The 12,799-nt window shown below is 32.1% G+C and overlaps 1 protein-coding gene and 1 long non-coding RNA gene across 2 annotated transcripts; both read right to left on the reverse strand.

Annotated features, from left to right (window-relative positions):
- Positions 1-1,227: 1,227 nt before the first annotated feature.
- LOC143074502 (uncharacterized) lies at positions 1,228-2,784 on the reverse strand. Its single transcript, XR_012977896.1, has 2 exons — positions 2,696-2,784; positions 1,228-2,168 (listed from the first exon to the last, which is right to left on the reverse strand). It is a non-coding gene; the product is annotated as an uncharacterized LOC143074502 (long non-coding RNA).
- A 1,092-nt stretch (positions 2,785-3,876) lies between these two features.
- LOC143074032 (uncharacterized protein KIAA1958-like) lies at positions 3,877-8,146 on the reverse strand. Its single transcript, XM_076249585.1, has 4 exons — positions 7,596-8,146; positions 7,040-7,258; positions 6,102-6,697; positions 3,877-3,915 (listed from the first exon to the last, which is right to left on the reverse strand). Exons 1-4 carry the CDS (start codon positions 8,062-8,064, stop codon positions 3,877-3,879), a joined length of 1,323 nt encoding a protein of 440 aa, XP_076105700.1. The 5' UTR covers positions 8,065-8,146.
- Between the last annotated feature and the right edge of the window lie 4,653 nt (positions 8,147-12,799).

Consider the following 12,799-nt stretch of genomic DNA (forward strand, 5'->3'; position numbering starts at 1 on the left):
GATATATATATATATATATATATATATATATATATATATATATATATATATATATATATATATATATATATATAAGTAACAATTTGATTATTAGAAGAGGTATGAAGATAGTAAGGCAATTCAAAAATACGTGTCTTTAAACAGTTCTTTGTATGCAACATGCATCAAATAGTTACTCATTTACTCTATTCCCAGTTTATGTGCATGGAATGTCATTTGTCCTGTATATCATGTTTACATCTATTTTACATGTGTTTCTGAAATACCGCATGTTAGATAGATTTGACCAAAATACTATGTAAAGTTGTGTTTCCTAGTTCCCAACTCACCTTATGTTATATATTGTTTAGTTCAGATATTTTAGGTGAAGCAACATTTAAGTCTATATCTTTAAATTTATCTTTTAAAAATTTTAAGCATACTTTATTAATTATTCACCTGTTAAAAACCCTTAGTTGTTTCGTGAACTTTCAAGTAATTTAGGGTACCCTGCATTACTACAGTCTTCTTTGTCGAAGAAAATAAATGATTCCCATTATTAATAATAAACATCTATCTATATTGATCCGTTGCGTAATTTATAATCATTTGAATAAAATATTCGTTTGATCTGTATATTCTTATCATCAGAGCTTTTTATATAGTTTCTATTTTAAAGCAGTTCGTTTCTTTTTTTTGTAATTTTGATTTCTTTTACATTCCGGTCGAATGATCTCTTGACACGTGCTACTCGTAAAAATTCAAGTGTAAGAAAATTTATAAACCATTCTTAAAAAATAGGATTGATGATTTTGTTTTTCAAAAAGGTGTTATTTCAAATTTATTGTGAGTAAATATTTGTTTTCGATATGTATCTTGTTGATATCATTTCTCTGTGTTAAAATCACATACAAGACGAATCGAAATAGTTTATATAAATAATGAAAAGGCATAGTTTATGCATCTGTACTAAGTCAGGAGTCTGTTGTTCAGTGGTTGTTGTTTGTTGGTGTTGTTTATAAGTATTTCTCTTTTTCGTTTTTATATATATCAGATCGTTGGTTTTGCTTTTTGAATTGTTAGACACAAGTCATTTTATGAAATAAATTTGGTTGTTACTCAAAGTATATAATCAAAAGCAAAGTGATATATAGATTGTATCATGATAGACAATCATATACTTTTCAAACCTTATTGGCTATAGTCAGTATTTTCGTTACCAATTGTCCTTGTTTAAAGAATGTGCAATGTATTAGATTATAAAATTTTGAAATATTTCAGTTACAATATCGTTTTAATGTGGATATATGTTTAAACGTTAATTAAATTCTGTATTCATATGAGTTCTGTCTAGTGAAAGATTTTCGTTTCTTCCTCTCGGTGCGATAAGGATCGGGTCGCAATTTATCTTTTTTCTCACGCTTTGACATTCGACTGCTCTCATGCTCTTCCTCTAAAATGTCCAAGTCATATGGCTCTTGATACGAACGTGTATAATGTGGAAGGGATGTTGGACGCTGAAACTGTATTTTTTCATTGCTTTTCATTATTTCCAACGCCTCTGCTTCATCAGTTAAATCGTAGACGTTTTCATACGAAACAATAACCTTAGTATTCTCTTGTTCTGCAAACTTGTTTACAATTTGTGCACATTGATGAATAGGTTCTGTGCACGGAATGAAATGAGAAAAGATCACAATGAGATATCGATTATGGCCAAACTCATGTAAAAACATCTGCTTCAATTCTTTAAGAAAATTAATATCATCGTCGTTGATAAATGACCCATTGAAAGGACATTTTAAAATACCTTTTCTTATATCTCCAAACGGATCTAATAATCTTGCTTCTCCGTGCCTTTTCGGTCTTGGTGTATTCACCAAAACGACCAACCTATTAAATAACAAGCTGTAGTTCTTATAAATATCCGAAAAATGTTGGGTTTGAATGGCCTCTTCAAATTTTCGCTTCGCTTCTATTATAATGTGTGTGTCCTCTTTTTCAAATTCTTCATCTGAAATAATAGCCGCAGCAACAAATTGCTTGATTTCATAGCGAACTTTATCTTTGAATATGGGCATCGTGCTCTCTCCAAATTTTTTCATAGAATCTAAGAAATTTTCAGCTGTTTCTAAGCCAATGCTAGATCCTGCCATCTTCCTCGTCTATTCTCAACGGTTCGTTTCAACCTGTAAATGATTATTTTTGGTATTATTGCTGCATCAACCTTTTTACACTTTTTCTCATTTGCTATATTGCATGACTAAGAAAACCAATTCCAATGAAAATCGGGGAAATATCAATCGCTCCGGACTTGTGAAGACATCTAGAGGTAATTTATTTATAGTTCATGGAAAATGGCTTGAATTTCTTATTTGTACATTGTTTTTTATATTCTTATAATGTTACTTTATCTTTTGTTCTTAATTTGTACTTCAACACAACAACACTTGGAAGTTTGTCATTGCTTTGGAAATATCAGCAGGCCCATTCAAAAATAGGGTAGTTTTTTTGTTTTCTCCATTAGCCATCAACTAGCAGACGTGCTTGGTCAATAACTCGTTCTATGTAGACAAGCTATCGCATCAGCAGTAAACGAAATACAAATTTACAGTTATCTCCTAACTGTCCAGCAATAAGTTTTTAATTGGAACACCAGATGCCCTTTTTTATAACACCTTGAAAATATAAAGTTATAATCTATTATATATCTTACTTTATTAGGTTTGATAATCAAACAAAATTTAGTCCTTCCTTTGTAGTAAATGGTTTATAATGGTAACAGTAAAATACAGTAGGAAAAAGGAAGCTTTAAAAAGAAATTTGTTTAAAATTTCAGCCAATGAACAATACAGGATAACAATTGAATCCCGCCTATCGTCACTTTTAAAATATACGAAGACGATTGTTAAGTTTACCTTTTTGAATAACATCACATGTTCAATCAAAACATGCCTGGTATGTGAAACGTTTGATAAACTTGTTAAACCTTTGACACAAACATTACGAACAAAATAAGGATGTTTATGATAAGAAGATAGTAATCGAAGAAATACTTGTAAACACATATCCATGTTCTTTACATTGCACATTTTAAATTAAAAAAAGAGAGGCAAAAGATGCCACAGTGATATTCCAACATATCAGTCGAAAACAAATTGACAAGCACTTGGCAAAAACGTAAAATGTAAAATGACGAAAAGATTGCAATACACATAACACAACGTAGAACTAAAGATTGAGCAAAACGAACACCACACAAAATAAAGAAATATATTTTTAATGACATCAGTTTTTGGTATGTTTTGAACAAACATTCGACGTTCATAAGTGTTCCACTCCTAACCGACTTATTCCTGTGTTCGTACGTGGCACAATTAATACAGTCAGGAGATTTTAACATGTATATGGGTAAAACTGAGCTAGGGTTCATATTGATTAAATGTTCAACTAACTAGTTTGGCCGTCCATAAACTTTACGAAGATGTGTATCACATGAACTCATAGTTTAATACCGTTACTCGAAGCAAATACCAGATACCTTCTATCCGAAGCAACGCCAACTCTTGAATATTGTATCATCTGGGAGATATATATTCCGTAAGCAGGTTGAGAAAATCATAGTTTTGTAAAATATCAAAATATGATTATCGTCAGGACGAATACCATTAATCTTCATAACTGTTTATCAATGCATAGTTAATTACGTTTTAATGTACCAGTAATTTTATTTGGTATGCAAAATGAAAGAAGATACAGACATAGAACTCTGATGAAAGCTAATAAAAAATACTGCCCGACGTTTATATATGAATAAAAGTTATAACAAACGCGTGCAATTCTAGGGAAAATATAGAAATCCCAGTATAGTAATAGAATATTTAACAAAAAGCTGTATCAAAAGTTATTTAATTTGACTCTGTCACAAACAATGAACTGAAAATAGGAAATATAAATATGTGCTTATGTTACAATAACTTTGAAGCATTCTACTGCATCTACATTTGTATACAGCACAAATATCAAACTCTAACAGTTGGGGGCATACTGTTTTATTGTTATATTGGTGGCATGTATACCCGTCCGTCCAATTATTGGTATATAGCTATTCCAGATATTATGTTTATATATTGAAACTATGCACGAGGTTAGGGTTTTAAATATTGTTAATATTTGATCTTCTTGGGGAAAGTTGAACTTGTAGGAGTACTTAATTCATAAGGGGAAAATTGGTTTCTGGATAACTCCTCATTCAGTTTGAATGTCAGGAACTTTTCACGTTGCTGGCTATTGTACATACATTGAAGGTGCGCGTGTGGTCAGGGTTTCAATTTTTTTGTTATAGTTCTTCTTTATGAAGATAGTTAAACTTTGTTACTTGTTGGGGTACTTACTTGCATAAGAAGTTATTTGAGTGTCTGGAAAACTCTTCCTACAGTTTGAATGAAAATAGTTTTCACTTTGGTGGCTTTTTTTTAACATATATTCAAGGTTTGCATGTGATCAGGATTTTGATTATTATCAATATGTTCTTTTGTCATTTTTGGAATGTATACTTGTATAAAATGTGAATAGAATTTCCAGATAACTCCGCCTACTAGGAATTATTCAACCATTTCTATAACCAAATTTTTAATTATGACTTTTCCATTCTTTTTCGGTTTGTCTTTTTACTTGTTTATATCTTTTCATCGGTATTGACACTGGACGACTTCACACTAAAATCTACAACAAACGAGATGATTTCAACTAACCAATTATCGATATCCCATTTCTCAGAAGTAACATACCTTCTGCTCCATCGTATGGTGTTTACATATCTCAATACGCTATGCTCGTAACTATTCACACTATACGGAGTTCATAAACAGGAGTTATCTCGTTTCACAGAAAAAGGGCGGAATTAAAATGGCACTCCGTAAACTTTATGGAAACAACCACGAATCGGTTGGTCTATACAATGTGTCTGTGTTGAAACTAACTTTTGTTATTTTACCACGTCTTAGAATGTGGTTTAACATCTATGTAGTATGTCTTCTAAGTATCAAACGTGACCTATTCCCGAATATGACAGTTTTCCTAGTGTGCAATTGAATTGCTATACGACGTGTCTAGGTATTTTTGCATCCAACGTTCATGTGTTTATCTATGGTGTCTCTGTTGTGGTTTCGGTTGGATATTGCAATATGTTTTATCGTTTGTGATATGAATTCTATATTTTCGGTAATTTCCCATATGTTTTATTAGTCAGGATAGTTCAGTTAATTTTTTTTTGCCATGGATAAAGTTAATGTTAATCCTAATACTTATGACGTCATCACAGCATTTATTTAAAATAGCCTTTCAATCACATAGTGATGCCATTTAGCGGTGTTTTGTAACACTTCAATATACAAGGAAGGTTTGGCTCGCCATACAATCAGTTTCAATCAACATTTTTTTCCTAACACGTCCTATACCTAGTCTATATATGACAGTTGTTATAAATAGTTCATGTTTATGTTTGCTTGCGTTTGTTTTTGTTGCACTTCAGTGTTTCTGTTGTTCCGTTGTTTTCCTCTTATATTTTATGTGTTTTCCCCGGTTTCAGTTTGTAACCCAGATTTGTTTTCTCTAAATAGATTTATGACTTTTGAACTGCCGTAAACTACTGTTGCTTTTATTTATAATGTTCATATTTAACCACGCCAAACAATGTCCAGCTTTAGGGTTGAATTGAAAGTCACATGAATAACAATACACAGGCGGTTTATATAGAGATTAATACATGGTCTTTTCCATATCAGCCTGGGTATCATCCCGAGACCCCCATATCAGCCCGAGACGGAGTCGAGGTGCTGATATGGGTCGAGAGATGATACCCAGGCTGATATGGAAAAGGCCATGTATTAATCGCTTTATCATATACTTCCGACAATAGTTTTATGTAAGGCAAATAAACAAATGCAATAACTAAAAGAGTTAAACACTTTATAAAGAAATGAAATAATGAATCCAACAAATACAAGTTATAATTGTCCAACAACGGCATCACTACCTCCATATGTGTTTATTGTTACATTTCCTATGGAGGCAATTTGAAACATTTGGAATTTTGAGTTTTGAAGCATAGAAGTATTTACAGTTTTATCATTATGGTCATTTTTACTACATGTTGTACTAGATTCATAATTATCAATGGCTTGTAGATCCATATCAGCTAGTATCAAGTTATCTTCATTTGGAAAATCAATATCACTAGATTTAATCATGTTTACAGCCTGTTTTTCCATTACAGCAGGTTCTGTACACACAGATTTACCACCAGATCCAATATCAGACAATATGTTGGACATTTTGATTTGTTGATCTAAAGATGCTGAGCTATAATCATTTGTAGATGCTACATTTTTGTGTCCAGTTAACTGCATTACTGTTGTTGCCTCTACATGGGAGTGCAGCAATGATGTCACTGTTGTTTTTCTAGCTGAATGATTAACTTTGCGACCAGTTAATCCTCCTTTCTCTGACATTACTTTGACTAAGTCGCCTAGTTTATTCTTGCCCATTGGCCGCATACTGTACCATGTATTTGTGTTTTCTGTGTCAAAATCATCATGACCCTTGTTGTGATAACGAGGAAGAATTGACAAATAAAATTTACTGCCTGGCTTCAATGATCCAGTAGGCCTGCTTTGAATATAAGTCTTGAATGTTTTCACAGGACATCTTGGATTATCTAAAAAAAATATACAATGATGTAAATGTAAACACAATCTTGTTATTTTATAAGAGACAGAAAAAACAATAGGAATATCAATAACACTGTCATTCATTAAGAAACATCAAAGTTTTTTGCACATTTTTTAAGTTGGTCTGTATTTTCTCACTATATGTGTGATATTTTCGTAGCAGAGTGAGTTTCACCGGTGTTTGATTTAAACACATTATCTGATATATAGCTGTACAGGAATTATATTTGGGTATTATATTGTTATGAAATATACTAAATGATATTTTCTTTTTGTATAATACTAAGAATAATAAACATGATAAAAGTACTTTTTTTAAGAATAATTGCCTGCAATTGCAAACATTTTTGGAGCAAATGGCCTTGCACTTCCCTCTCCCTTTCTTGTTTTTGTTTGGCGCTCAGTAAATTCAAGATACTGGACTCCTCCTGATGTTGCTTTCATCTCAATATCACCAAACTTCATATCTTGATGTTCTTGGCGGCTTCTCATGCCAAAATGCATTGAATTATTTAGCCACACTGTATTAATCAAAGCATCTGGATTACCTGTCAAATAAATGCATACATTGAAATAAAACCAGTAATTAAAACATCATTTTATTAGGGAAATATGTGTATGCATGTACCTCGATACCAATAACATGCATTAAATTACTATTCGATTATTTACAGTACTGTACATGTACATTGAGTGTACATGTATATGAATATGTTTATGCTTAACAGAAAAAATAAGTGGTATGTTTCTTGTGGAAACAATTACCAAATCGTATTACCTGAAAATATACACTTTAACGCATTTATAGGAACACTTATATAATTTAAAAATAATAATTTCAATGTACATAAAGTGATGGTTTAGATCATATTTTATTTCACTTACTTGTTCCAAGCAAATTTCTGTCATAAAGATGATCAATTGCCTCTTGTGTGAAAGCATCTGCCTTTCTTTTTCTGTTCCCTAAACCTTTGCTCTTAAGATCTTTCTTTTTAGCTGACAGAACGTCCCTTGAATGCTGAAAGTTTTTATCAGTTAAAATGTTCACATCAGTCTCAGAATTTTCATTTAGATGTCTGTTAATTGAGGACTGTATGGACTTAAGTGTGTCAGGTTCATATTCTTCACCTTTCTTGTTCCTAACAGATATAAAAAATCTGGCTAGATATTGATCCAGTTTCTCATTTTCGATCGTTGAAAACAGACGTTCTTCATTTTGTGTAGCTAAAAGCCAAGTTTGAAACAGGCCAATGTCACATTTTGTTTTTCTTACGGTGTTAGCGTTCTTCATCGAGTTGATAAACTCTGTTCTGTCTCCTTCTCCAACATTTAAAAACCTATCCTCATCCGTCATTTTCTTGTATATATCAGATGTTTTGAGCAGAACTTATAAAATTTGTTTGTAAACAGACGATACCGGAAACCGGAAGTAACTTGCACGAGAGGCACTAATATGGGTTTTTTGCACGAGAGGCACTTGATATGGGTTATCAGCCCGGGTGGGAAGATATGGCTTGTGCACTTCCGCCCATTACACATATGCAAAAGCTATCATATTAATGCTAAGTATATGATAAAATTACTTACAAGACAATAATATAACACCAAGCTACTTGGGATTAATTAACACATTTGGACCAATTTCAACCCAAAAACAAAATCCACGTCATCAAGCAATTCGTTTAATTTACTTGCTATTTATTAAGATAAATGACAAATGTGGTTATTTCTTGCTTCTATTCGTAATAATGTGTTTGCCAAATATTTATTATCAATTTAGTATGAAGACGGAAATTTTAAGTCGGTTCTTATCATTTAACGATTATTTTTATCTGTAAAGTATAATACTTTAAACAGGGAAATTGAATTTTCTTTTAACAAATAAACTGATACAAAATAAATGGCTCAAGTAGGATATACGGTACTATAGTTCTGGCTTTCATAATAAATTTATACGCGTGTGTATTCATGGGCAATAAAGGTATTTTAATTATACGACAAAAATTAAATCACTGGTAGACAGATTGACATGTCGTCAGGTTGACAATGTTGATAATGTAAATACTTTTATGGTTGACCGGTTGACAGGTTGACAAGTCGACAGGTTGACAATTTTAAAAATGTAAATATCTTAATGGTTGACAGGTTGACAAGTTGACAATTTAATACAATAAAAAGTAAGTTATGGTTGACAAGTCGACAGGTTGACAGGTTGACAACATGAAAGCATTTATGAAGTGTAAAATAGTATCATTAGTTAAGAGTTAGATAAATGAAGACTGTAAAAAAACGTTTTGAATTCAAACAATATTTCCTTAATTGTAAAATTAAACCTTTCAACCTGTCAGCCTTATCACTTGTCAACCTGTCGACCTTCATTCTTATCAACCTGTCGACCTTAACTATTGTCAACATGTCGACCATAACACCTGTCAACCTGTCGACTATAACACTAGTCAAACTGTCGACTTTTTCACTTGTCAACCTTGAAAGTGTCAACCTGTCGACCTGTCAACTTTTGTATATATAAACCGATTTACTTCGAAAATTTAACCGATTTATTATTCTGTTCTTCCGATGGAACAACAGTACCGTTTATCCTACTTAACCAACTTTGAAGATAAAATAATTGTTTAAAATAGATAGCGTCTCAATTTTCAACGATTTTACTTAAGAAATAATTCATGGAAGCCATAGATTTGTTGTAAATTTACACATGGTCTGGGCCGTGATATTCGAATTTTATCCTGAGCGTTAGCGAGGGATAAAATTAACGAATATCACGGCCCAGGCCATGTGTAAATTTACAACAAATCTATGGCTTCCATGAATTATTTCGATTCTAATAGGACAAATACGATCATTAAAAAACTGAACCGATGATGGGTATACCGTGTGTGTGGCTGTTCTATTTTACCCACTGTTCGATAAATCACTGGTATTAAAGAGATAATAGTAACTGCAATTACGATTATCCCAATATGGCGACGGTAGATATAGGTAAAATCTTTACACTCACTTTTCTTAAATGTAGCATGCTTTTGTCAATAGTTACTCAGCTGCAAGGTTTATCTATACCATTACATCATATCTGAATCGTAACGGTGCACTGGAATCGTCTGAGCGCTTTGAAAATTGCCGTTGAAAAATTCGGTATGATAATCGTAACTCTATGGTATTTTTCTTCTTTGATAATCGTAATTTTCTTTATCGGATAATAGTAACTGAAACATAATAAATGTGTCTTTCAGCATTTCAATGGTATTTTGTGTGTTAAAAATGCAAATGTCAAGTTTAACGATGACATAAACGCATATAAAAATAAATGAAGAAACTTACAGGTTAATATCTAGGACAAATTTACCTATATATATATACAGTCATGGGACTAAAGTGAGTTCCCAGTAAAAAAAAGTCCTATCATTTCAACTTGTATATCTATTTATAACTGACAACAATATGCATAACCTTTTAGTTTAAACATATTTTACTTGCAAAAGTAGCAAAAGGGATTGGACACAAGTTATGACAACATTAGAGACGTCCTCTCCCAATATAAATATAAACACAAAGTACATTAGATAATGGCGAAAAAAAACACAACATAGTAGTAATGCATGTAATACATACTTCAAACAAAAATTAGAAATAAAAAGAAAAAAGAAAAAAAAATACAATATAATAAGGAATAATAATGAAACAACTAGACTGAAGTGAAAGGTTGTAAAGTAGAAATTTAGAATGTTAATTGACTGCTTTCAATCTTTGTGTTATTCTGATATAAGATTGTACGGACTCAAAATGTCTTTGTTTTGCTGAAAAGAAAGGTCACCGTCACCAGCTAAAAGACGCTCAATGGATATAGCATAACTTTCTAATTTTGAAAACAGTATTTCTCTGGCTTCGTTGTGAAGAGCGCACTGTATAAAATAGTGTATACTATCCTCAACAGGGTGGCCACAGCTGCATGCGGGACTGGGTTTAATATTAACACGATGTAAATCTGAATTTAAAGAACTGCACATATTTCTCAAACGTGTATGAATGATATTAATTTTCTATCCCCACAACTAAAATAGGAAGGTGGCTGTATCAATTTGGACTTCATCTTTCGTTTAAAAATATTTATGTTTTGGACGTACGTATGTCGGGGGGAAGGCTATTCCATTCAAAAGTAGTGGATGGGAAAAGGATTTTCTAGTTATGTCTAGTCTATAACCGGGTACTACATAATTATTACTGTTTCGCAAATCGTAGTTAGATACTTGACCAACAAGCGGGGGCATTAAATCACAGAGATAATCAGGGGCAGTCTCATTATGTATAGAATAGAACATATTGAGCATTCTGGATTTTCTTCTGTTCACAAGCAATTGCCAGCCAGTTTCAAAATATATAGCTTCCCGACTAGCAAACACGGGCAACCTAGTTACTAACCTCCCTGCTTCTAACTGAACATGTTCTAAATTGTCGGCTTCTTGTTGAGTACAACCATCCCATAACTCACATGCATATTCCATAACGGGTCTTATAAAAGTTAAATATATACGGACAAGATAATTTCTATTCAATACATATTTCAATTTTTTAAGAACATTTAATCTCGTGCTTGCACACTTTAAAATATTTTCTATATGTGTATGGAATTTATCATTGGAATCAAAAGTAATCCCTAAGTGTTGATGACAGGAGACAAATTCTACTAATTGGTTTTGAAATTCTATTTCAATATCATCTGGGGAAGTATGGCAGGAGAATATCATAGCCTTTGTCTTATTAGGGTTAAAGTTAATAAGCCAATCTTTAGACCATACTGAAATTTGTTCTAAATCGCTGTTTAAGACATCCTCTATAGCGTAAGGGTTATTGCTGGAATAAGAAAGAGATGTATCATCAGCAAACAATCAAGTTAGACTTGTCAAATTATCAGCTATGTCATTTACATAAATAAGAAATAGTAGGGGACCTAATACAGAGCCTTGCGGAACTCCTGCATTAGTATTATCAAAAGGCGAATAGGCATTTGAAACGAAAACGCTTTGTTTTCTATTTGAAATATAACTTTCAAACCATTTATACAGATTTCCATCAATACCATACGCTTTTAGTTTTATTAAGAGGCCACTATGCCATACCCTATCAACAGCTTTCGAGGTATCACATAATATAAGAGATGTTATACAGCGATCATCAAGTGACATGCATATCCTATAATAAATTTCTATTAGATGGTGAACCTTTTGATATATACATGTACCTGTTAAAGATACGGAAAATGAAGCAGCTGTCGAGACAGCTATTGTGGTAAGTAGATATTTTGATTTTTTCCAAAGTTTCAATGTTGTGTGCGCGTTTAAGTCCGTTTTTGTTTTTTGTTTTTTTAGGGGGGAGGGGGAGGGGGATTAGCTATATCCCATATCCCAAAAGTGCAATCCTTTCAATTCATTGCTCAAAATGAAAGTCACGTATACCACATTTTCATATGTCATATATATGTTTTGCCTCCAATATCACGTTTATATTAAAATTCTGCGCGAAATGAACAAAAGTTTCCGTCAATAACTTTATAACTGCATTATCGGATTTAACAGTTGATACCTTTATCGGTAGATATGAGTGTTCATATTTCCCTTTTCCTTATAATTCAATAAATATAGCCGTCCATTTTTCCCCTTTGATTCCCTTTTTTCTATTTTATACTGATATAATATATGATTTTAAAAATTTACTAAAATAGTTACAGTTTATTGTTACTATTTTTTATTGTTACTTTTGTTTATTGTTACTTTTGTTTATAGTTACTTTTGTTTTTTGGTTTTTTTAGCCTTACCTATAGTCTTAATACGAAGCACTTGACGGACTGAAAAAAAACACACACAAATATGTATATTGATAAATTACATCCAGGGCCGTAACTACCTATGAGGCAGGGGAGGCAACTGCCTCCCCTGAATTTTCTACACCAAAATTTTTTTTTGAAGTAAAAAAATAAAATATTGACAATATGTACACGAAGAACTTGAATTTATATTATAAACAACACAAGTTAACAGTTTTAACAGTGTTATCATGATACGTCATATCTGTCA

The sequence above is a fragment of the Mytilus galloprovincialis genome, chromosome 5 (assembly GCF_965363235.1).
Source record: "Mytilus galloprovincialis chromosome 5, xbMytGall1.hap1.1, whole genome shotgun sequence".
Lineage (NCBI taxonomy): Eukaryota > Metazoa > Mollusca > Bivalvia > Mytilida > Mytilidae > Mytilus > Mytilus galloprovincialis.